Genomic DNA, 27,233 nt, shown 5'->3' with positions numbered 1-27,233 from the left:
CAGTGCTCTCTACCTGGTGCAGTGTGCCTCAGTGCTCTCTACCTGGTGCAGTGTGCCTCAGTGCTCTCTACCTGGTGCAGTGTGCCTCAGTGCTCTCTACCTGGTGCAGTGTTCCTCAGTGCTCTCTACCTGGTGCAATGTGCCTCAGTGCTCCCTACCTGACGCAATGTGTATAATGTGCTCTATCTGGCGCAATGTGTATAATGTGCTCTATCTGGCGCAATGTGTATAATGTGCTCTATCTGGCGCAATGTGTATAATGTGCTCTATCTGGCGCAATATGTATAACGTGCTCTAGCCTCTACCTGGCGCAGTGTGTATAGGAGGTTCTAACTGGTGCAATGTGTATTAGGGGCACTACCGTGTGGTGTAATGTGAATTGACACTATTATGTGGCCACGCCCCTTCCCCACGAAACAACGCCCCTAGATTTTTGCTGCGCACCTTCGGTGCGCACTGTCCATGTTTTGCCCATAGGAATGGGAGCACCAAGCATTATAGTATGTACCTAAGTTTGCCCATTTAACTTAAAAATTTACCCTCACGAATGAAAAATGTGCCCTCCCCGTGATCAGCACCCTGCCCTAAAAAAAAAATACTACAGTGAACACTAATTATATTGGCACACCGCTGCGCCAAAGCATCTCCATGGAGACCTGGTGGGTGAGGGAGCACTGTAGGTGTACTATAATGGTATGCTGGTGTCTGTTTTATTGTAATGACTGACTTGGAATGCGTCCACTTTCTATGTGTATCTATATTACTATTGGGAAAGGTACCTGAGCACCCTTCTACTGTTCACCCTGGGTGCGGGATAGCTACATATGGTATGTGTGTGTATGTGTAGGGGGGCACCAAAATGTATCATGCCTCCGGGCGACTGGGACGAACTTACGCCACTGGCAACAGGCTCACTGCATCGAGGGACTAAGGGGAGAAGAAGCGAACCTGCCTGCTTGCAGCCAGCTTGGGCTTCTTAGGCTACTGGACACCATTAGCTCCAGAGGGATCGAACACAGGCCCAGCCTCGGAGTCCGGTCCCAGAGCCGCGCCGCCGGCCCCCTTACAGAGCCAGAAGCAAGAAGAGGTCCAGAAAATCGGCGGCAGAAGACATTAGTCTTCATCAAGGTAGCGCACAGCACTGCAGCTGTGCGCCATTGCTCCTCATGCACACCTCACACTGCGGTCACTGATGGGTGCAGAGCGCTGGGGGGGGGGCGCCCTGAGCAGCAATATTAACACCTTGGCTGGCAAAAATACATCACATATAACCCCCAGGGCTATATGGATGTACATTAACCCCTGCCAGATTCTCATAAAAAGCAGGAGAAAAGTCTGCCGAAAAGGGGGCGGAGCTATTCTCCTCAGCACACTGGCGCCATTTTCCCTCACAGCTCCGCTGGAAGGACGTCTCCCTGACTCTCCCCTGCAGTCCTGCACTACAGAAAAGGGTAAAAAAAAAGAGAGGGGGGGGCACTATTTGGCGCAGTATTACAAATAATAGCAGCTATAAGGGAAAACACTCTATATAGTGATATCCCTGTATATATATAGCGCTCTGGTGTGTGCTGGCATACTCTCCCTCTGTCTCCCCAAAGGGCTAGTGGGGTCCTGTCCTCTTTCAGAGCATTCCCGGTGTGTGTGCTGTGTGTCGGTACGGCTGTGTCGACATGTATGAAGAGGAAAATGATGTGGAGGCGGAGCAATTGCCTGTAGTGGAGATGTCACCCCCTAGGGGGTCGACACCTGAGTGGATGGGCTTATGGAAGGAATTACGTGAAAGTGTCAACTCTTTACATAAGAAGTTTGATGACATGGAACAGCCGGCTTCTCAGCTTGTGCCTGTCCAGGCGTCTCAAAGGCCATCAGGGGCTCTAAAACGCCCGCTACCTCAGATGGCAGATACAGACGTCGACACGGATACTGACTCCAGTGTCGACGACGAGGAGTCGAATGTAACTTCCAGTAGGGCCACACGTTACATGATTGAGGCAATGAAAAATGTTTTACACATTTCTGATAATACCACAGGTACCACTAAAAGGGGTATTATGTTTGGTGAGAAAAAACTACCTGTAGTTTTTCCTGCATCTGAGGAATTAAATGAAGTGTGTGATGAAGCGTGGGTCTCTCCCGATAAAAAACTGATAATTCCTAAGAAGTTATTGGCAGTGTACCCTTTCCCGCCAGAGGATAGGGCACGTTGGGAAACACCCCCTAGGGTAGATAAAGCGCTCACACGCTTGTCCAAACAGGTGGCACTAACGTCTCCGGATACGGCCGCCCTTAAGGATCCTGCTGACAGAAAGCAGGAGACTATCCTAAAATGTATATACACACACACTGGTGTTATACTGCGACCAGCAATCGCCTCAGCCTGGATGTGCAGTGCTGGGGTGGCTTGGTCAGACTCTCTGACAGAAAATATTGATACCCTGGATAGGGACAGTATATTACTGACTGTAGAGCATTTAAAAGATGCATTTTTATACATGCGTGATGCACAGAGGGATATTTGCCGACTGGCAGAAGCTACAAGGATTCTCCGATGGGCGGAAAATCATGTGATAGCACTGTCAGCAGTGTTTATTCCGGGAGTGGACAACTGGGAAGCAGACTTCCTCAGCAGGCACGACCTTCACCCGGGAGAGTGGGGACTTCACCCGGAAGTCTTCCACATGATTGTAAGCCGTTGGGAAAAACCAAAGGTGGACATGATGGCGTCCCGCCTCAACAAAAAACTAAAAAGTTATTGCGCCAGGTCAAGGGACCCTCAGGCGATAGCTGTGGACGCCCTGGTAACGCCGTGGGTGTACCAGTCGGTTTATGTGTTCCCTCCTCTGCCGCTCATACCCAAGGTACTGAGAATTATAAGACGGAGAGGAGTAAGAACTATACTCGTGGCTCCGGATTGGCCAAGAAGGACTTGGTACCCAGAACTTCAAGAGATGCTAACAGAGGACCCGTGGCCTCTACCTCTAAGAAGGGACCTGCTCCAGCAGGGACCCTGTCTGTTCCAAGACTTACCGCGTCTGCGTTTGACGGCATGGCGGTTGAACGCCGGATCCTGAAGGAAAAAGGCATTCCGGAGGAAGTCATCCCTACCTTGATTAAGGCCAGAAAGGATGTAACCGCGAAGCATTATCACCGCATTTGGCGAAAATATGTTGCGTGGTGCGAGGCCAGGAAGGCCCCGACGGAGGAATTTCAGCTGGGTCGATTCCTGCATTTCCTGCAAACAGGAGTGTCTATGGGCCTCAAATTGGGATCCATTAAGGTTCAGATTTCGGCCCTGTCGATTTTCTTCCAGAAAGAACTGGCTTCAGTTCCTGAAGTTCAGACGTTTGTCAAGGGAGTGCTGCATATACAGCCTCCTTTTGTGCCTCCAGTGGCACTTTGGGATCTCAATGTAGTTTTTGGGTTCCAAAAGTCACATTGGTTTGAACCATTTAAATCTGTGGAGTTAAAATATCTCACATGGAAAGTGGTCATGCTGTTGGCCCTGGCCTGGGCCAGGCGCGTGTCAGAATTGGCGGCTTTATCCTGTAAAAGCCCTTATCTGATTTTCCATTCGGACAGGGCGGAATTGAGGACTCGTCCTCAGTTTCTCCCTAAGGTGGTTTCAGCGTTTCACCTGAACCAGCCTATTGTGGTGCCTGCGACTACTAGGGACTTGGAGGACTCCAAGTTGCTAGACGTTGTCAGGGCCCTGAAAATATATGTTTCCAGGACGGCTGGAGTCAGAAAATCTGACTCGCTGTTTATCCTGTACGCACCCAACAAGCTGGGTGCTCCTGCTTCTAAGCAGACTATTGCTCGCTGGATTTGTAATACAATTCAGCTTGCTCATTCTGTGGCAGGCCTGCCACAGCCAAAATCTGTAAAAGCCCACTCCACAAGGAAGGTGGGCTCATCCTGGGCGGCTGCCCGAGGGGTCTCGGCTTTACAACTTTGCCGAGCTGCTACTTGGTCAGGGTCAAATACCTTTGTAAAATTTTACAAATTTGACACCCTGGCTGAGGAGGACCTTGAGTTTTCTCATTCGGTGCTGCAGAGTCATCCGCACTCTCCCGCCCGTTTGGGAGCTTTGGTATAATCCCCATGGTCCTTACGGAGTTCCCAGCATCCACTAGGACGTCAGAGAAAATAAGAATTTACTTACCGATAATTCTATTTCTCTAACGTCCTAAGTGGATGCTGGGGACTCCGTAAGGACCATGGGGAATAGCGGCTCCGCAGGAGACTGGGCACATCTAAAGAAAGCTTTAGGACTATCTGGTGTGCACTGGCTCCTCCCCCTAAGAACGGCAGTTTGGTATTTGTATGATAAGCTGTAGTGTTTTACAGTTTGGTGTGGTTTAGGTGCACTCACCTCCATCGACTTATTGGCCGCTTGACCACCCGTCCGGGAAGGCAGCGGCAGGGCACCCAGGAGCGGTGGGTAGTCACTGTGGGGGTTGAGTTGTCACCTATTACCGGTTTGTGATAGTTGTAGTAAAATTACGATGGTTTCGAATTTTTTAGTAATTTAAGGTTAATTTAGGTTAATAGAGCCGTTCTTTTTGCTGCCACCATATGCCGGCTGGATCGGCATCTTAATAAAATTTTCTATTACAGGTTGCTACTGGTTAGGGTCAAATAAATAGCTAGCAATTTTTTTGCCAAAATTCAAGTCTCCGTGTCTTTATTTCTGGTTTTGAGGGTAATGAATGCTTTACTTTAAAGAAGGGGGTCCACCAAATATCACTAGGATGTTTAGGAGAGAGAATTGACTGCATAGGAAAGGAAAGAGTTAAACATCTGGTGAGGGGTGGTCCTAGCTGTGAGGAAAGTACAGCCTTTTTTGAAGCGGAGGGTTTGATATATATAGGGAAGGTGAGGCCATTTTAGCTCTCTCTTGTGGTGATTTGCCTTCCCACCCTCCCGCCCTTGTGGTCAGAGATTCTGGCACGTGGTGCCTTGGCGTTAAGTTGTTGGCTGGTTTTATCGTTGGCTATTTATTGGCGGAAAAGAACGGCAGTTTGGTATTTGTATGATAAGCTGTAGTGTTTTACAGTTTGGTGTGGTTTAGGTGCACTCACCTCCATCGACTTATTGGCCGCTTGACCACCCGTCCGGGAAGGCAGCGGCAGGGCACCCAGGAGCGGTGGGTAGTCACTGTGGGGGTTGAGTTGTCACCTATTACCGGTTTGTGATAGTTGTAGTAAAATTACGATGGTTTCGAATTTTTTAGTAATTTAAGGTTAATTTAGGTTAATAGAGCCGTTCTTTTTGCTGCCACCATATGCCGGCTGGATCGGCATCTTAATAAAATTTTCTATTACAGGTTGCTACTGGTTAGGGTCAAATAAATAGCTAGCAATTTTTTTGCCAAAATTCAAGTCTCCGTGTCTTTATTTCTGGTTTTGAGGGTAATGAATGCTTTACTTTAAAGAAGGGGGTCCACCAAATATCACTAGGATGTTTATACCAATGAGGACTCTAGTGTATCCAACAGGTCTAGTTATCACGATTAGGACAGTACTGTAAGAAATCCAATGAATGTATCATCTATTATACGTAATAATACAGTAACTAGCCGGCATAGTCCACGAAGGGGAGTGCCGACACGGCCAACGTCACAAATAGGTCCAACTGGGGTACCAGTCATAGTTGGCCTGTGTCAAGTTACCAATACGGGGGATTGTTCAGGTTAGTTTATATGTGTATTGTTCAGGTTAGTTTATATGTGTATTGTTCAGGTTAGTTTTTATGCGTATTGTTGTTTTTCATACAAATAGATTTGTTTTGCACTTTTCTGCACAGCTTATCAAATAACACATTCAGCGAACACGACTTACTGAGACTTACAGATGGACTTCTGCATTTCAAATTGCTAAAGAAAATTAAGTAAGTATATTGTTTGTGCAACTGCTGTTATGTGTGTTTTGCTGTTGTTTTCACATAAACTGGTGATTTTGCTCATACCAACCAATCAGATTCTACTTAACATTTATCTAGCTGCTTCTAGAAGATAATAGATAGAATCTGATTGGTTGTTATGGGCAACATCACTAGTTCTAAAAAAAAAACCTCCTGCCTTAGTAAATTTACCGCAATGAGCTTAATTCAGGCGAGCGCGCCGTGGCAGCCACAGCGGCGTTGTTACACAAATGCTAGCTTCTGCCTACCTGTTCTGTGCCGGAATGTGCTAGTCCTGAGATGCCCGCTTTCAGTGCCCCTGCACACTGCAACGCCGCCAGTGGTTCTGAACAATCCACCATTGGCCTACCATCGTGTGCACCAGCAACACTTGCAGCAGCTTATGGCAGTGTCTAAATACGGTCTCTGTGGCTGTGCGTCTGAGAATGCAGCAGCTTTTACTGACATGCCCGCAGCACTCACAATGAGCATTCACTTCAGGCCACCTCCCCAGTCACTGCCCAGGAACACCCGGGATTTTTCCTCACCAGTTTTGACACCAGCGGTCCCATCTGCAAGAGCGCATCGGTGCACCCACAGGGTAACGCATGCATCGTAGAGGCTTCAAGAATATTTTGTGCATACGCAGTAGCAAATAATTGCTCGGCTATGTGGGCATGGAGATTATGTGCAGCTGGCATGCGCCCAATACCTCTGGAACTTGTGGTGTCACTCTCTGACTTTCACGGACACTGACAAATCTGTTCCGTTACAAGTTAATATTGTTCTTTGCACTGTTTTATCAGTTTGCAGTCAGTAGATGTAATTGACAATGCGCACTGCAGAACGCTGTGTAGGGGAAAGCAGAGAGCAAACGTCCTATCAAAGTACCAGCTCCGACCACCTAGCAAGCCTTTTCTTGTATTCACTATACTTTTTTGAAAGTATAGGACGCTGAGTCTTTATCGCTTATTGTATGCCTTCACACTTTGGGCGGGATGTATTAACATACATGATTGCATATGTACTAACATATGCGATCAACATCGCAATGCGGTGACGGAGGCCCCCAGCGATACCTGTGAGGTGGTCTGCAGGGGCTCTCCCTCTCCTCCATGGCCAGGAATCAGGCAGCAGGCTGTCCCCGGCGCCTCCACCACCTCCTCCCTGCAGCCGGAAGGACCTCCGGCTGCATTGCTAGGGGGGGGGGGGGAGTTTACCGTCCGGGTCCAGGCTTCCTGGAGAAAGAAAAACCACAAAATTGGGCGCTAGTGTTTCAATTGGATGTTAGCAGCACGTTACTAGGGCTTGGTTCCTCTGCCACCACTTTAATAGAACAAGAAAAAACAGACTGGAACTGCGCTTAATATCCAATTAAAGATTTTATTCACTCTAATAAAAATTAATATATTTATACAATCACCGGCCGGATTTTATAAATTTGCACATACCATAAATATACTAATAGAAACCTTCAACGCTTCTATAGCACATAATTAGCGCATAATTAGCATAATTACACACTGAAGAAGCCACCGACGGCACATCGAGGCGGTGAAAAGCGTATGTGGACGAGTGGATAAGTGAGTTTCTAGCCGGCCGGCTAAGTTATTTATCAAGTGAGTGCTAGGCATACTCTGCATGACGGCTTACTAACCAATTTATCAGCTCGGTATCCAGACACTCGGACCCCAGTGCTAAGGGGGAATAGGGAGTGTGCTCCCAGACCTGAGTTATATTACAGCCAAAACTGCACTCAGAGACAGCCTTGGTACCATAGTGCTAAAGGGAAGGACATTTACAAGCTTGCCATAACCGCATTAATAACATCGCTTTGCCGACCTAAGGCTCATGGGACGGATATAACTTATGACGGACATTCAGTCTAATCCTGCAGACAAAGGGGAGTTACAAGAACACTTCATTCCTTTGCTGCTATAGAATGAAATAATACGGACAGTAGACGTAATACTGTATACTGCAGGGGCGCCTGCAAGGTTATAGGAGTCACCTATGAGTAGTTATATAGTCAGTAACACAACTATGTGTGCATTGAGTTCTTAATGTATGTTTTTTTATTATGCTAATTATGCGCTAATTATGTGCTATAGAAGCGTTGAAGGCTTCTATTAGTATATATATGGTATGTGCAAATTTATAAAATCTGGCCGGTGATTGTATAAATATATACATTTTTATTAGAGTGAATAAAATCTTTAATTGGATATTAAGCGCAGTTCCAGTCTGTTTTTTCTTGTTCCTGGAGAAAGATATGCCGGGGTAGATGGGGGTCGGCGTCTGCGGCGGGGAGGGGGGGGGGGGCGGCAGAGGCAGTGGGTCGTGGCGGCCGGCGTAAAGAAGGCCATAGGCTTCTATAGGGTATCGCCATCCAAAGATGGCGATCCCTGTGCGGTGAAAACGCGGCGGCTGGGGGTTAGTACATACAAAAATGCGATAAAACCCCCCGAAAACTGGGGTTTTATTGCATTTTCCCTTAAGTACATCCCGCCCTTTATGTGAAGCCTAATTTTACATCAAAGTACACCTAGAAACGCGCCTCTCTACCAAAGTTCAGTGAAGGTGCTTATTGGGGCTGATTCACATGTGGTAGGAGGTGCTATCACTGCGCTTTCCTTGGAAGCTGTAGTGATAGCATAGAAGTACGAGGCTTCTATTATAAGCGGGGAGAGAAATGTGTGCTGAGCGGTCTGTGCTAGACCGCTCAGCACACATCTCTGGGGAAATCTCCCCGTCAGTACGGCTCTTTAATCCCCTGCTGTAATGATTTAGGGGGTCATTCCGAGTTGATCGCTAGCTGCCGTTGTTCGCAGCGCAGCAATCAGGCTAAAAAGCGCCATTTCTGCGCATGCGTATGCACCACAATGCGCACGCTCGACGTACGGGTACAAAGTTCTTTGTGGTTTTGCACAGGTTCTAGCGAATCTTTCAGTCGCACGGCACAACGCAAGAAGATTGACAGGAAGGAGGTGTTTCTGGGTGCCAGCTGACCATTTTCAGGGAGTGTTTGGAATAACGCAGGCGTGCCGCGGAAAACGCAGGCGTAGCTGGATGAACGATGGGCGGGTGTGTGACGTGAAAAGCCAACCCTCCAACGTTAGAATCAACGCACACGAAGAGTAACTACAGGGCTGATCTTGTTTTGCACAAAATGTTTTTGCAGGCGCTCTGCTGCACAGGCGTTCGCACTCCTGCAAAGAGAAAATACACTCCCCGGTGGGCGGCATAGCGTTTGCACGGCTGCTGAAAACTGCTAGCGAGCGATCAACTGGGAATGACCCCCTTAATCCCCTGATTTATTGTTCTCTCTGTATTGCAGCTGAGAACAATAGATAAAAGGCTTATGCTAATAAACCTTGGTGCACCTAGGCGCAGCAGAGAAGCCTCGATAAATGAGGCTCCATCTGTATCCCATATAAACATGTTTCACTGAATCTGTGTTTCATGTTTTGCTGACTGTAACGTTCTTCTACATCTCTCCAGCTTAAATTTGTGTGGCGTATCAGACGCTGTGTGCAGATCCCTGGCAGGGGCGTTGGTATGCTGTCAGAATGTGGAAGAAATCATGTAAGTGGAGAGGACTGTGTGCTGAGAACTGTCTATGCAAATGATTTTCATGTCTAGATGCGTATTGTATTCCCAGGTTCTATTAGCACGAGTAGTCAGTGGCGTTTTAGATTTGCTTATTAGGACTGGGATACAATAATCTAAAATGCATACCAGCTTGAAACGCGATGGGAATCCATTTTGTGGCTGTTGTGTTGCTTCAGATGCAGCTTTCTGAGAAGCACTATCGCAGCTGAAATCAGTATGGGCGGGGCCTGGTGCGACTGTGATTTTATGCGTCACATCAATTTACACACATGTAGCTAGCAATAATGGGGTCATTCTGAGTTGATCGCTTGCTAGCAGTTTTTAGCAGCCGTGTAAACGCTATGCCGCCGCCCATTGGGAGTGTATTTTAACTTAGCAGAAGTGCGAACGAAAGGATCGCAGAGCGGCTACAAAATAATTTTGTGCAGTTTCAGAGTAGCTCCAAACCTACTCAGCGCTTGTGATCACTTCAGACTGTTCAGTTCCTATTTTGACGTCACAAACACGCCCTGCATTCGCCCAGCCACGCCTGCGTTTTTCCTGGCACGCCTGCGTTTTTCCGAACACTCCCTGAAAACGGTCAGTTGACACCTAGAAACGCCCACTTCATGTCAATCACTCTGCGGCCAGCAGTGCGACTGAAAAGCTTCGCTAGACCTTGTGTAAAACTGCATCGGCCGTTGTAATAGTATGATGCGCATGCGCATTGCTCCGCATACGCATGCGCAGAAGTGCTGTTTTTTTGCTTCATCACTGCACAGCGAACGAATGCAGCTAGCGATCAACTCGGAATGACCCCCTATAACACATGAACGACGCATATATAAAACGGGATGTGTCACAGTAATGGGAATACTTGTTTATTGAGTACTTTTAGACAAAGCGTTGCAATAAATGCCATATTTACATCAATTACAGTATTAGATTATCATTGCATCTATCATTTGAAGCACCATGTAGAAAACATTCCAAAAATATTTAAAATTCTCCGGTGTTCCCCCCCCCCCCCACGTATATCGGTGCTAGCAGTGCTCTTCACAGTGACCGTCCCTTGGTGACCATCATGGGGTCTATTTACTAAGCCTTGAATGGAGGTAAAGTGGATAGAGCTAAAGTACCAGCCAATCAGCTCCTAACTGTCCTTTTTCAAACCGAGCCTGTGACATGGCAGCTAGATGCTGGTTGGCTGGTACTTTAGCTCCGTCCGTTATATCTCCATCCAAGGCTAAGGGGTCTATTCATGAAGCAGTTAAAAGTGTGGAGAAGTGAGACAGTGGAGAAGTTGCCCATGGCAACCAATCAGGTGCTCCGTACAATTGTATAGCATGCACATTAGAAATGTTACTTCAATGCTGATTGGTTGCCATGGGCAACTTCTCTACTGGCTCACTTCTCCACACTTTTCACTGCTTCATAAATAGACCCTTAGTAAATAGACCGCCATTTCTGTGTAAATGGCATAACCAATGAGTAGCATTAATACAATATGTGTGATGTTCAGAAGTAAAAGGTTTCCAAATAAAGGCCGGGATGTAATGAAGTCCGATTTCACGGCCGTACGGAATGCCGGTCGACTTGAATGTTTTTTTTTTTAAAGGGGCAATCGTGTACAAGGCTAAACCGTGCCTCACGGCCGCTGAAGTCAGACTTCTTTACAGCTCGCTCAAAAGCTGCCGTACCTGTATGTGAGCACATCTTGTGTCATACAGGCATATTCATATTAACATTAGCAGTTCTAATGCACTGATGTAGTAGGACTGGCTGTGTAGAGGCTCCAGTGCATTGCTTTGCCCAGGGCCTAGAATGCAGTGCACCCGGGGTCTGGCGTGCTGAGGGGGGCTGTTTGCCGCAGCTGAAGCCACTGTATGACGACACATCTGTAATGTCCCATACGTGACGCTGCATACATATACACTGATTGTATGTGATAACCAGTGAGAAACTGGTCAGTGTATTCAGGGCGGCTGGTGGCACCCTCAGCTCTTTGGTTAGGGATTGTGGCGCTTGTCTATATGACATCATAGCCAAACACCACACTCCCTGTGTAACACTGGCGCATAATAGTAGCAGCCAGCAGCTGCACATGTATGGCACCGCCATCGAACACTGGCCCTCATTCTGAGTTGATCGCTAGCTGCCGTTGTTGGCTGCGTAGCGATCATTTAAAAAAAACGGCAAAACTACGCATGCGTATGAGCCGCAATGCGCACACGCGGCGTACGGGTTCAAAGAGCATCGTTGTTTTGCACTGCTTCTAGCGACGATTCCAGTCGCTCAGTCGACCGCAAGGAGATTGACAGGACGGGGGCGTTTATGGGTGTCAACTGACCGTTTTCTGGGAGTGTTTGGAAAAACGCATGCGTGTCCAGGCGTTTGCAGGGCGGGTATCTGACGTCAATTCCGGGACTTCCGTCGCTGGATTCATCGCACAGGATAAGTAACTACAGGGTTGGTCTTGTTCCGCTAGGCTGCACAGGCGTTCGCACTCCTGCAAAGCGAAAATACACTCCCCCGTGTGCGGCGACTATGCGTTTACACGGCTGCTAAAGTAGCTAGCGAGCGATCAACTCGGAATGAGTGCCACAGTTTTTTAGTAATTATGGTGTAAATATACTGAGCGTCACTTTTCAAATTCGCCATGACTTTAGTGGTTTTGGCCTATGGATTTAAAGGGCCAATAATATTAAGTGCAAAAGTGCCTTGTTATGTATTTAATATTATTGCCCTTTTAAATACAATGGCCGAAACCACCAAAGACATGAAAGCTTCAAAAGTGCTGCTTGGTAAATGTACCCCAATCAAAGCTTGGAGAGAGATAAAATCGTGAGAGGTAAAGTACTAGCCAATCATCTTCTGACTTACATTTTACAGGCATTGTATAAAAAAGGAAAAAAAACAGGAGCTAAGTGGTTGGTACTTTATCTCTCACAATTTTATCTCTCTAGAAGGTTTGATACATACCCCCTATGTGTTTAATAAAGGAACCTATTGGAAAAGGGTAGATTACTCTAGTAGCACAATCAACATACTGTATATGAAAATAATAAAACTGGATAAAATGTTAGGAGGTCAGATTACATTATTGTAGGTTAAAAACACTTTGGGCTGTATTTATGAAGCAGACGCTTTGTACACATAGCCGCAGCTTTGTAAATATGGGGGTAATTCAGAGTTGATCGCAGCAGCAAATTATAGAAACAATATAACCCACCCAAATCTAACTCTGTCTGCACATGTTACATCTGCCCCACCTGCAGTGCACATGGTTTTGCCCAACTGCTAACAAATTTGCTGCTGCGATCAACTCTGAATTACCCCCATAGCCCTTCAAGTACATAATGACAGATTTCTTCATTGTATAAACGTAATGTAGTTTCCGTAAGTAGTTACCACTCTGTGTAATAAAGGCTAAAAATCCCTATCTTTCAGTATCTACCATACGTAGTGCCACCGCAATAGGCAGGCAAAGCATGGGCAAATACTGCGGAGGTATAAGTACCAAGGCAATTAATATTTTTAAACTATGTATTAACTAAATATTTGTAGTTTGATTTCTAAAAAAATGTAAAGTGCGGACTTGGGCTTTACTTCCCACTGGGTATGCATGAGCCGACTGGCCGGATCACACTCGCGCATATCCCGACTGTGGCTGGCGAAGCTGTAAGTTAAGCGTTATTGTATTTATTTTATCTATAAATCCTGGGCAATGAGCCTGAAAACGGTTGTTAGACGCCTGCATTTTTACCCTCACTCACGTGAACCTACCTCCCAAATGCCCCCTGACTGTCAATCACTTAGTGAAGAAATTCTCGCTGTGAGCGACTTCGCAAAGTTACCTTGGAGCATGCGCAGTGCGACCGCGATGCACGCACCTCGGCCGATAATCACTCAGCTGCGTAACATCGGCATTCCGTACATATTTCAATCAGGCCCAATAGATCAATAGATAAGATAGCCCTATCTAAACGAGCCTTGCTACAAATGTATATCCTGTGTACTACAGAATTTGACGACTGGATGAATGGTTTATTAACAATACACTATGTGCTGGTTGTTGGTTGTTCAGGTCATTTATAATAAAATACAAATCTCATTGCTGCAGATTGTCTTGGAACAGAATCGGCGATGGTGGGGCGCGTGCTCTGTCTGCTGCTTTAAAGCACACGCGAAAACTGAAGACGTTGGAGTAAGTGACAATGAACTCATGGACTAATGAGAGATACAGGAAGGGGGTAAATTTACTAAGATGGGAGTTCTATTAAAGATGGAATGTTTCCCATAGCAACCAATCAGATTCAACTTTATCTAGCACCTTCATCTAGAAAATAATACCTGAAATCTGATTGGTTGCAACATCCCATCTTAAATAGAACTCCCATCTTAGTAAATTTACCCCGTAGTGTTAGATACGTTCATAGGGAAATTCCTATTGTATATACTGTACATTACTGCCATTATTTGTGGTGTCATATGACGACATGAAGCTGATGTGTGGGGTTTATATACTGTATCAGACCTATTTATCAGCCTCTTTTATCTTAAATCATATGGAAATAGATGTTTCTGCATGATGCAGGCGTGGGGGCCAGAGCCGGCCTTAGGCATAGGCAACCTGGTATGCTTAGGGGCACCAGCAGCTTCTGCTGATTAAAATGATATGCGGCATGCCTATATTCTGTGTGTGACTGTGGCTGTATCTGCATACGAAATGCTACGTTGCAGTGAATTCCTGAAAATCACTGTAATTGTGCATTTCGTATGCAGATACAGCCGCAGTCGCACACAGAATATAAGCATGCCGCATATCATTTTAATCAGCAGAAGCTGCTTGTGCACCCTAGCCACATAGTAATGCAAACAAGATGCATTTTCATAAACAAAAGCTGCCCGACGTTTGCAGAGCTGCCAGCTGACTCATGTCTGGCATCTTCTACAGAACTAGCGGCGGTGCTAGGGGGCACCAGCCAAAATCTTGCCTAGGGCATCATATTAGTTAGGGCCGGCTCTGGTGGGGGCTATTTAACATCAGCCTAATGCAGGAGATATCGAAGAGATCCTCCTGCATCAGACTAAACGCTGCAGACCGCAGTCACCATTCTACTCGGTGGGGACTTCAGCCCCTTTCACCAGGCTGCACCCCCTTTACCTTATGCCGCCATTGTAAAGTATAGACTGCATCACTGCAACAGTTGTTCAGAGGATCCACCGTGTTACCTATGAAAATTCCTTACACTGCACAGAGACGCTACGGCGAGTAAGATTCAGTTTCATACGCAAGGATAAAATACTGTTAGTGGTTGCAGGATGTACTGGCAAATCTGTAATGGGTGCACACGGGCCCCTTGGGACCACACCACACAAACTGCACATATGTTTAATTACTTACCTTTCCAGAGCCCTGCAGTGGCACCGCAGCCGTGGCAGAAATCACCGGCAAAGTGGCCGCTGCGCATACGCACTATAGATATTAGTCGCCAGAACATGGTGGGCACCATGTTTCCGGAGGCCTGCGTATGCGCAGTAGAGAGAAGGAGGCCCATGTGCAGACTCCGGCAGGTTCTTTGCCTTTTCGAGAAGGGGCTATCCTAATGCTTTATGGTTGCTTTATGAGTGAGACAAGTCTGTTTAGGCTTGCATGTGGGAGTTATCAGTGTGGGGGGGGGGGGCGGTTGCTGGGACTTGGCATAAAGTGACCCCTATATTCCTATATACCCTTATACCCATTTTTATGTGCCCCAAACTTAATTTTAGCACTTATTTTAACGAATAACACTTGCTTTCTATATTTCTCTGACGTCCTAGTGGATGCTGGGAACTCCGTAAGGACCATGGGGATTAGCGGCTCCGCAGGAGACTGGGCACAAAAGTAAAGCTTTAGGACTACCTGGTGTGCACTGGCTCCTCCCCCTATGACCCTCCTCCAAGCCTCAGTTAGATTTTTGTGCCCGGCCGAGAAGGGTGCACACTAGGGGCTCTCCTGAGCTTCTTAGTGAAAGTTTAGTTTTAGGTTTTTTATTTTCAGTGAGACCTGTTGGCAACAGGCTCACTGCATCGAGGGACTAAGGGGAGAAGAAGCGAACTCACCTGCTTGCAGAGTGGATTGGGCTTCTTAGGCTACTGGACACCATTAGCTCCAGAGGGACCGAACACAGGCCCAGCCTCGGATTCCGGTCCCGGAGCCTCGCCGCCGGCCCCCTTACAGAGCCAGAAGCAAGAAGAGGTCCGGAAAATCGGCGGCAGAAGACATCCTGTCTTCACCAAGGTAGCGCACAGCACTGCAGCTGTGCGCCATGCTCCTCAGCACACTTCACACTTCGGTCACTGAGGGTGCAGGGCGCTAGGGGGGGGCGCCCTGAGCAGCAATAAAAACACCTTGGCTGGCGAAAATACATCACATATAGCCCCCAGGGCTATATGGATGAATTTTAACCCCTGCCAGATTCCACAGAAAAACGGGAGAAAAGGCAGCCGAGAAGGGGGCGGAGCCTATCTCCTCAGCACACTGGCGCCATTTTCCCTCACAGCTCCGTTGGAGGGAAGCTCCCTGGCTCTCCCCTGCAGTTACTACACTACAGAAAAGGGTTAAAAAAGAGAGGGGGGCACTAATTAGGCGCAGTATAAACAATACAGCAGCTATAAGGGGAAAAACACTTATATAAGGTTATCCCTGTATATATATATAGCGCTTTGGTGTGTGCTGGCAAACTCTCCCTCTGTCTCCCCAAAGGGCTAGTGGGGTCCTGTCCTCTATCAGAGCATTCCCTGTGTGTGTGCTGTGTGTCGGTACGTTGTATCGACATGTATGAGGAGGAAAATGGTGTGGAGGCGGAGCAATTGCCTGTAATGGAGATGTCACCCCCTAGGGAGTCGACACCTGAGTGGCTGAGCTTATGGAAGGAATTACGTGACAGTGTCAGCTCTTTACAAAAGATTGATGACATGAGACAGCCGGCTACTCAGCCTGTGCCTGTCCAGGCGTCTCAAAGCCATCAGGGGCTCTAAAACGCCCATTACCTCAGATGGCAGATACAGACGCCGACACGGATACTGACTCCAGTGTCGACGATTAAGAGACGAATGTGACTTCCAGTAGGGCCACACGTTACATGATTGAGGCAATGGAAAATGTTTTTACATATTTCTGATAATACCAGTACCACTAAAAAGGGTATTAGGTTGGGTGAGAAAAAACTGCCTGTAGTTTTTCTTGCATCTGAGGAGTTAAATGAGGTGTGTGAGGATGCGTGGGTTTCCCCCGATAAAAACTGTTAATTCCTAAAAAGTTATTAGCATCATATCCCTTCCCGCCAGAGGATAGGGCACGTTGGGAAACACCCCCTAGGGTGGATAAAGCGCTCACACGCTTGTCTTAACAGGTGGCACTACCGTCCCCTGATACGGCCGCCCTTAAGGAACCTGCTGACAGAAAGCAGAAAAATATCCTAAAATGTATATACACTCACACGGGTGTTATACTGCGACCAGCAATCGCCTCAGCCTGGATGTGCAGTGCTGGGGTGGCTTGGTCGGATTCCCTGACTGACAATATTGATACCCTAGATAGGGACAGTATATTACTGACTATAGAGCGTTAAAAGATGCATTTCTATATATGCGTGATGCACAGAGGGATATTTGCCGACTGGCATCAAGAGTAAGTGCGCGGTCCATTTCTGCCAGAAGATTATGGACGAGGCAGTGGTCAGGTGATGCTGATTCCAAAAGGCATATGGAAGTATTGCCTTATAAAAGGGAGGAGTTATTTGGGGTAGGTCTAACAGACCTGGTGGCCACGGCAACGGCTGGGAAATCCACATTTTTACCCCAGGTAGCCTCTCAACATAAGAAGACGCCGTATTATCAGGCGCAGTCCTTTCGGGCCCATAAGGGCAAGCGGGCAAAAGGCTCCTCATTTCTGCCCCGTGGCAGAGGGTGAGGAAAACGGCTGCAGCAAACAGCCAGTTCCCAGGAACAGAAGCCTCTCCCGTTTCTGCCAAGTCCTCAGCATGACGCTGGGACTTTACAAGCGGACTCAGGCTCGGTGGGGGCCCGTCTCAAAAATGTCAGCGTGCAGTGGGCTCACTCACAGGTGGACCCCTGGATCCTTCACCCAGCAGGTGATAATCAAGGTACCCCTCCTACAACAAGGAGAGGGGTATTATTCCACGCTGTTTGTGGTACCGAAGCCGGACGGCTCGGTGAGACCTATTTTAAATCTGAAATCCTTGAACACTTACATACAAAGGTTCAAATTCAAGATGGAGTCACTCAGAGCGGTGATTGCAAACCTGGAAGAAGGGAATTATATGGTGTCTCTGGACATCAAGGAGGCTTACCTCCATGTCCCAATTTACCCTTCTTACCAAGGGTACCTCAGGTTTGTGGTACAGAACTGTCACTATCAGTTTCAGACGCTGCCGTTTGGATTGTCCACGGCACCCCGGGTCTTTACCAAGGTAATGGCCGAAATGATGATACTCCTTCGAAAGGAAGGGAGTTTTTAGTTATCCCTTACTTGGACGATCTCCTGATAAGGGCAAGATCCAGGGAACAGTTGGAAGTCGGGGTAGCACTATCTCAGGTAGTGTTGCAGCAGCATGGTTGGATTCTCAGTATTCCAAAATCGCAGCTGATCCCGACGACACGTCTTCTATTCCTAGTGATGATCCTGGACACAGTCCAGAAAAAGGTGTTTCTCCCGGAGGAGAAAGCCAGGGGGTTATCCGAACTAGTCAGAAACCTCCTAAAACCAGGCCAAGTGTAAGTGCATCAGTGCACAAGGGTCCTGGGAAAAATGGTGGCTTCCTACGAAGCAATTCCATTCGGCAGATTCCACGCAAGAGCTTTCCAGTGGGACCTGCTGGACAAATGGTCCGGATCGCATCTTCAGATGCATCAGCGGATAACCCTGTCACCAAGGACAAGGGTGTCTCTCCTGTGGTGGTTGCAGAGTGTTCATCTTCTAGAGGGCCGCAGATTCGGCATTCAGGATTGGGTCCTGGTGACCACGGATGCCAGCCTGCGAGGCTGGGGAGCAGTCACACAGGGAAGAAATTTCCAGGGCTTGTGGTCAAGCCTGGAGACATCACTTCACTTAAAATATCCTGGAGCTAAGGGCCATTTACAATGCCCTAAGCCAAGCAAGACCTCTGCTTCAAGGTCAGCCGGTGCTGATCCAGTCGGACAACGTCACGGCAGTCGCCCACGTAAACAGACAGGGCGGCACAAGAAGCAGGAGAGCAATGGCAGAAGCTGCAAGGATTTTTCGCTGGGCGGAAAATCATGTGATAGCATTGCCAGCAGTATTCATTCCGGGAGTGGACAACTGGGAAGCAGACTTCCTCAGCAGGCACGACCTCCACCCGGGAAAGTGGGGACCTCACCCAGAAGTCTTCCACATGATGGTAAACCGTTGGAGAAACCAAAGGTGGACATGATGGCGTCCCGCCTAAACAAAAAATTGGACAGTTATTGCGCCAGGTCAAGGGACCCTCAGGCAATAGCTGTGGACGCTCTGGTAACACCGTGGGTGTACCAGTCAGTGTATGTGTTCCCTCTTTTTCCTCTCAGATCAAAAGTACTGAGAATTATAAGACGGAGGGGAGTAAGAATTATACTCGTGGCTCCGGATTGACCAAGAAGGACTTGGTACCCGGAACTTCAAGAGGTGCTCACGGAGGACCCGTGGCTTCTACCTCTAAGAAGGGACCTGCTCCAGCAAGGACCCTGTCTATTACAAGACTTACCGCGGCTGCATTCCGGAAGAAGTCATCCCTACCCTGATCAAAGCCAGGAAGGATGTAACCGCAAAGCAGTATCACCGCATGTGGCGAAAATATGTTGCGGGGTGCGAGGCCAGTAAGGCCCGAGGGAGGAATTTCAACTAGGTCGATTCCTGCATTTCCTGCAAACAGGAGTGTCTATGGGCCTAAAATTGGGGTCCATAAAGGTTCAAATTTCGGCCCTGTCAATTTTCTTCCAGACAGAACTAGCTTCAGTTTCTGAAGTTCAGACGTTTGTAAAAGGGGTACTGCATATACAGCCTCCTTTTGTGCCTCCAGTGGCACTTTGGGATCTCACTGTAGTTTTGGGGTTCCTAAAGTCACATTGGTTTGAACCACTTGAATCTGTGGAGTTAAAATGTCTCACATGGAAAGTGGTCATGCTGTTGGCCCTGGCCTCAGCCAGGCGTGGGTCAGAATTGGCGGCTTTATCCTGTAAAAGCCCTTATCTGATCTTCCATTCAGACAGGGGGAATTGAGGACTTGTCCTCATTTTCTCCCTAAGGTGGTTTCAGCGTTTCATCTGAACCAACTTATTGTGGTACCTGCGGCTACTAGTGACTTGGAGGACTCCAAGTTGTTGGACGTAGTCAGGGCCCTGAAAATTTATGTTTCCAGGACGGCTGGAGTCAGAAAATCTGACTCGCTGTTTATCCTGTATGCACCCAACAAGCTGGGTGCTCCTGCTTCTAAGCAGACTATTGCTCGTTGGATTTGTAATACAATTCAGCTTACACATTCTGTGGCAGGCCTGCCACAGCCAAAATCTGTAAAAGCCCATTCCACAAAGAAGGGGGCTCATCTTGGGCAGCTGCCCGAGGGGTCTCGGCTTTACAACTTTGCCGAGCTGCTACTTGGTCAGGGGCAAACACGTTTGCTAAATTCTACAAATTTGATACCCTGGCTGAGGAGGACCTGGAGTTCTCTCATTCGGTGCTGCAGAGTCATCCGCACTCTCCCGCCCGTTTTGGGAGCTTTGGTATAATCCCCATGGTCCTTACGGAGTTCCCAGCATCCACTAGGACGTCAGAGAAAATAAGAATTTACTCACCGGTAATTCTATTTCTCGTAGTCCGTAGTGGATGCTGGGCGCCCATCCCAAGTGCGGATTATCTGCAATACTTGTACATAGTATTGTTAACTAATCGGGTTATTATTGTAGTGAGCCATCCTTCGAGAGGCTCCTCTGTTATCATACTGTTAACTGGGTTCAGATCACAAGTTGTACGGTGTGATTGGTGTGGCTGGTATGAGTCTTACCCGGGATTCATAAATCCTTCCTTATTGTGTACGCTCGTCCGGGCACAGTATCCTAACTGAGGCTTGGAGGAGGGTCATAGGGGGAGGAGCCAGTGCACACCAGGTAGTCCTAAAGCTTTACTTTTGTGCCCAGTCTCCTGCGGAGCCGCTAATCCCCATGGTCCTTACGGAGTTCCCAGCATCCACTACGGACTACGAGAAATAGAATTACCGGTGAGTAAATTCTTATTTTTTTTCACTTTAAAATAAATAATGCATATAACAGCCATTTGATCCAATTTTAGTGCCCGAAATCCTTTTATTATAACCGATAATGAACTTATATACTGTTATCTGACGTTAGTTTCGTTTTTTGGGGTGATGCAGACCAGATACACCCATTTTTCACTTTCCACTGTCGGCTACAAATCCAGTTTTGGTGCATTTTTAATGAAATAGGCGAATCTTGGTGTTTGCATGGCAGAAAAGCAGTGAAAACGGCAAACGCTGTAAAGTTTGCATCTGATTGAATTTGTCCCAAAGGCTGCTTGCAAATTAGATAGGAACCAAAGGCGTAAAGTTAGCATGGTATGGGTAGGAAAGGAGAGCATTCCATGTAACTGCCTTCTATCTACAGTATGAATGGAGAGCCTATCCAGATAATCTAACTACTGTATGTCATCCTTGTCTTTACTTCAAGTCTGGAGAGAAACCAGATCAGAGAACATGGTGCTGAAGCCGTGGCTCAAGCATTAAGCGTCTGTCTTTGGATAAAAGTAGTACGGTAAGTGAACGCTGATCCTGATCCGTTATATTTAAACACTATCAAACTAAATTTAGGATGTAGGTTAACCATAGGTCTCAAGTATGCGAGCACCCTCCTTACAGAACTCATCTTGTGTTTCTAATGCAACTGCAATCAGATATATTGTGCCCAGGGAGCATGAGGAAAAGACCCTTACACACATGCCATCAGAATTCTCAACACATGCCATCAGAACCCACATACATGCCATCAGAATTCTCAACACATGCCATCAGAACCCACATACATACCATCAGAACCCACATACATGCCATCAGGACCCACATACATACCATCAGAACCCACATACATGCCATCAGGACCCACATACATGCCATCAGGACCCACATACATACCATCAGAACCCACATACATGCCATCAGGACCCACATACATACCATCAGAAATCACATACATGCCATCAGGACCCACATACATGCCATCAGGACCCACATACATGCCATCAGAACACACATACATGCCATCAGAACCTACATACATGCCATCAGGACCCACATACATGCCATCAGAACCCACATACATGCCATCAGGACCCACATACATGCCATCAGAACCCACATACATGCCATCAGGCCCCCACATGCTATCTGTTATTCTCCACACCTATCGAGTGAAGTATACCACTGCATCCATGATCATACGTAACACTTTTCAGGTTATGTATAGGGGTTTAGGCAGTGCTGGCATAAAGTCTATGGGCTCAGTAGCGCACACAGGGGGGGTTTCCGAGTACCTGGAAACCCCCCGATGATCCAAATGTTTATTTTTTGAGACGGAGACAGCAGTGTCTCCGTCTCAGCAAAAGCTGCGTTCGCAATCGCGACCGTGGAGCTGCTGCAGGAGCAGCAGCAGAGAGCTATGTAGCTCTCTGCACATAGAAAGTCCGAGGGAAGCTGCTGGCTGCGCTTGCTCAGCTGCAGCAGCTCCGTCCCTGCTCACAGGGCCGCCAGTCTGCTGCTCCCACCTCCCAGCCCCTGGTGGAAGGGTAACTAGACAGTACCTTGGTGGTATGTATACCACCATATATGTATACTGTATGTATTTGTAGGTATGTATGTATGTATGTATGTATGTATGTGTGTGTGTTTGTGTATGTATGTATAAATGTGTGCGCTATGTATGTATATATATGTGTGTGTGTGTGTATGTATGTACAGTATGTATATATATATATATATATATATATACATATATATATATATATATTCATATATGGAATCTGTATTTCTTACCGGCACACGTGATGCAGGCTGTCAGTATAATGACAGCGGCATCCTGTCTGTTGGAAGCGAGTCCACACTTCAGGCGGATGTCAGGATTCCGGTAGTCGCGATTTCACCAGTTGTCGGGATTCTGGCGTCAGTCTCCGGAACGCGGGGACTTTGACAGCCGGCATTTTAACTGCATCCAATAGATATATATATATATATATATATATCCAAACAAAAATAATTACTCTCCTGCGCTAAATTAGCGCAGGAGAGTAATTATTTTTGTTTGCAGTTTATTGCACCAGTTGTTTCTGGTGCATATAGATTGACCTGCTAACCCCAGGTCATAAACCCTCCTGCGGCTTATTTATATCAGTACTAATTATGAAGTAATTTTAAATTTTACTAGCGCCTGGTTTAAGTGTGTGTTCTTGTGGCGATGTATATAAATCCACAATAGTTTGACACTCCCAAAGCAGCAGGGTAACTGTGGCTGGTGCCACTATAGAAATTGGATAACAGTGCAAAGATGCGGCACTCACTGCTCTTGATAAATAATCACAGACTAATCACTATGCTTTGCTGTTATAATAGGATTTTAATACCTACCGGTAAATCCTTTTCTCTTAGTCCGTAGAGGATGCTGGGGTCACCATTAGAATCATGGGGTACAGACGCGATCTGCAGGAGACATGGGCACTTTAAGACTTTCATAGGGTGTGAACTGGCTCCTCCCTCTATGCCCCTTCTCCAGACTCCAGTTATAGGAACTGTGCCCAGGGAGACGGACATTTCGAGGAAAGGATTTATTGTTAAACTGATAAAGCTAAATATTTATCTTATATAATACCCTTTATGAGGTCTAAGAACACTGTACGCTATCTACGTATGAAGTACCGTAAGGGTACGCACGTTGCGTAACAATCGCTTAGCCGTAGTCGAGACGCTCAAGCGTCACGTTCGCTCACGGCCAAGAGATCACTGGCAGGCACGCTATTGGCTGCTGACTAACGTAATGATTCGCTATAGCGTAGCGGATGCTCGGGACCACGAGGAGATCACCAGCGGCGCTGACGCTCACAATGTTAAACCTTTGTATCTAAACCATAAACAATGCAGTATGCTGTAAAACCTTAGTGTAGAGATAGGGTGTAGATGCAACCTAGTGTAACCTTATTAACTTACAAGCTGTTTGAGCATCACCGACGCTCTGAGAATACTAGACACTATAAGAAATACACAGATACCTGGGCTTAGGGTCCAACGCCTAATATGTATATATTTTGAATGATATACTTGCAAAAGAATTAATACAAATACAAATCATACACTACAATATAACATAGACTACCTAACCAGATAACTACACAGGAAATATAATACAATTACTATTTAAGGGAAAATAAGAGATAAAGAGGAGAGAGAGAGAGAGAGAGAGAGAGAGAAATTGGCCCACAATAACAAGAAGATCAATATAGTTGCGGAGAAACACTTACGCACAAGGGGAAACGATCGCATGCGCCTCGATATCCAGCTCCCGATTATCAGCAATGAGAACCGTTGAAGAGAGTGAACTGGATATGGTCGGCCTGCCTATTTATGCCCCACACACAATGCAATTCAATGGTCCCTACAATCTCATTGTTCATTGGACACAGGAATTCGGCTTCGCATTATAACAAAAGGTCATAGGTTGATTCATACAGGTGGGCTGTGACTGCTTCCAACTGTTCAGGTGGGTGGGATACTGGGTTTCCCGCCACATGACTAAATAAGAACAAATAATAGTAAATGGACATAAACTTCTTATGTCCATAACTATTCGCACGAGCGATTAATCCGCTCCAAACCAACACCGGAATATTGCTATTTAAATACTCTTCCGATGGGTACCAAACACCACTGTATGACCCCTGTTAGACCCTTCGTACAATACAAAGAGGGATCTCTCTGTTCAGGAACATGCTATGTTAACTAAACTTTCAGAATCTATCAAAGGGACCATGATCTACAAAATACATTATATAGTGAAAATATGTAACGATTGAGTCGCACGCTACGATCACATAAACTCTACCGTAAATACGCATACCGTGCGCCTGCGGGTGCCCGCGACTGTGAGTATGCGCACGTACGGGAGAGCGCACGCATGCGCAGCACGGACCTGTGTGAGGTGCAAATATGGTAGTGTGCATAGAGATATTTTTCTGACTTTGACAGTCCACCCTTTGGCAGTCAATAATAACTGCCACCTTCTAAAACATTTCAAAAGAGAAAAATATATGTCAGGGGTTAATATATTTACATGGTTGGGTAGGGGAGGAGAGGAGAAGGTAGGAAAAGGGTATGACCTAGTGAGATAGCAGAAGCATGTGTGTATGAATCCGTGCTTGGGGGTCATGTATCATCGTGCCGTACGTGTTTTAAATCAAGCTTCGAGGTATTGCGAAGTATACATTTGAATTCCTTCTTATCCCGTGGTACGGGTCTGTGGATGGGCTGTCAAACTTTACCGAGCTCTTTTCGGCTTTGGTTGTAACAAAATGGGGGAGCACATTTTAGTTGATGATACATGAATGGGGGAGATATGTGATTGCTGATATCTGTGCCTGTATTCCCTATCGACTATGTGTGTCATTACCTGAGGGTTGTAGAAATGAAGAAAAGACATAATTACGGTAAATGCGGTGGTATTCTATGTCAGGTAAATGTACATTCGTCGATTGAGGTCTTGTTTGGTGTCTGTTGAATGCAGTCTTCTTTGTGCTTTTGCCCATAAGGTGCGAGCAAAAGCTGTCAATGTCCATAGATTTACAAAAGTGTTGGGCTAGCGTAATTTTAAAATTTCTAGGGAAACTGGGGATCCATGGCATAGTTCATCAAAAATCTGTGTATCAGGTTGTCAAAACTTCTTCTTTAATCCCTCTGTTGTCTGTATATCGGCTCATCAAATTCCTCGTCCAAGTGGGTCTTTTTACCTTGGAGGAAACGGAAAAACAGGTGAAAGAAACGGACCGTAGAAATCGCATTTTCATCACATCATTGTTTCTACATTTGGGTCATAAATCAAGTCCATTGGAATTACAGTTTCCTCACTCCTCAAACTCATTACCCTAGTACGATGATTGCACCTCATTAAAGCCTGACCGCATCTAAATATCAAACCAATCGTTATGATAACACCTAAGATACATAGGAGAAACTTCCCAACATCCATTATGACTCCTTGAGCCCAGTCTCCTAAACCAGAGAACCAATTTCGCGGGTTCAACCATGACACCCAACCAGTCAGCTCATTACCTACAGCAGCAAGAGTGAGATTGTGTCTCCTGCGAAATTCCCACTTCAGTTGGAGAATATCGTCCATCTTTTGGTCTATGACCTCGACCGGGTCCTCGGTGCTATTTGTAATATATGTGCAACATTTCACGCCGTATTGTGTTGCCAGTGTGACACAATATCCGCCTGTCACTGCTGTGAGGTAATTAAGAACCATTCTATGCTGTACCAGTTCTGTTTTATAAGCCTGAAGTTCTCTTCCAGTATACCTAAACGTGTCATCATACATTTCAGTGATATTATCTAACAAATTGGCGAGCGCAGATATGTATTTATAATTCAACACTCCTCTAGCGGTGCGAGTGATATCTAACGCGATTAGAAACTGAATCCCGGTGGATTCATGGATCATGTCAGAGGCCGGATGCTCTGTTCTTTCTATCAGGTGCCGTTTAACTACGTGCTCGTAATGGGTGTGAGTATAAGGAGTTTGGGCAACACGGTGTATGTCTTTCATTTTGTCATGTGATACAGTCATTACTTCAGGCAGTACTTTTCCAATATAACACAATCCTTCAGAGTTTGGGGCAAGCCACTTATACGCCTTTCTCCCGCATATGAAATATGCATCATCGGGGAGAACATATGGGACGGAGTAGGACATAACCATATTACACACCTTCCATGTGAAATCTCCTAACCCTAATTCTTCCATCTGCTTAGTACACGTATCAGGTTGTACGATATGTGCACAGTATCCTGGTGATACCTCTCCAACTCTCGTAATCCTATTTCCTAAGGTATACCTATACCGGAAAGATTTTCCTCTACTGGCTATGTGGCGTATAAGCTCTGTATCTGTAGGCATTCTATCTGCTCTATGTGAAAAGGTCATGGTTTGATTACTCCATGACACTTCCCAATTTCCCGGCTTTCGGGGATTGGAGATGTTAAAACATAATAGGGACCTATCCACATGGTATTGGTGGAGCTTCAAACTAGGAGGGCTGGAGATATTAAACCTCCTGTCCACCGGTCTCCCACCACTTAACTCAAGTACCTCCCCTAACGTTAAAGGAAATGGTACTAGCCCTGATTTGCTATGACCTTGAGGTACTTGAGAGCATACCCAACAATCTGTTTTATTTAACACACTACCCACTAAGGAGTGATAGTCACTCAATGGATGCCGGTCCATATGGATATTAAAACTGGATTGGCATTTCTTTATGCACCCATCCTCAATGACATTGTTACAGAGCCGACAGATACAGTTTTCTTCAGCTAACAATCCTTCACAATTCCTTCTATGGTCAATGCTATCGGATCGTTTTCTGATACTCGCCTTTGCTTGTTGATTATGTTGTTCTTGGAAAACTACGC

General features: G+C 46.5%; 1 protein-coding gene across 3 annotated transcripts in view; it reads left to right on the top strand.

Annotated features, from left to right (window-relative positions):
* Window positions 1-27,233, top strand: part of NLRC5 (NLR family CARD domain containing 5) — a 253,349-nt gene that overhangs the window by 197,760 nt on the left and 28,356 nt on the right. Inside the window, exons 41-44 of one of the 3 annotated variants that reach the window (XM_063945765.1) lie at window positions 5,806-5,889; window positions 9,403-9,486; window positions 13,616-13,699; window positions 21,235-21,318. In XM_063945765.1, the coding sequence (XP_063801835.1) occupies window positions 5,806-5,889; window positions 9,403-9,486; window positions 13,616-13,699; window positions 21,235-21,318 (336 nt within the window). Of the gene's footprint in view, window positions 1-5,805; window positions 5,890-9,402; window positions 9,487-13,615; window positions 13,700-21,234; window positions 21,319-27,233 lie in introns of those variants that run through there. The other 2 variants (XM_063945766.1, XM_063945768.1) reach the window with 2 other exon arrangements.

Source organism: Pseudophryne corroboree, chromosome 11 (assembly GCF_028390025.1).
Source record: "Pseudophryne corroboree isolate aPseCor3 chromosome 11, aPseCor3.hap2, whole genome shotgun sequence".
Lineage (NCBI taxonomy): Eukaryota > Metazoa > Chordata > Amphibia > Anura > Myobatrachidae > Pseudophryne > Pseudophryne corroboree.
The sequence above is the reverse complement of the archived record's forward strand: the minus strand, read 5'-3'. Positions and strand labels throughout refer to the sequence as shown.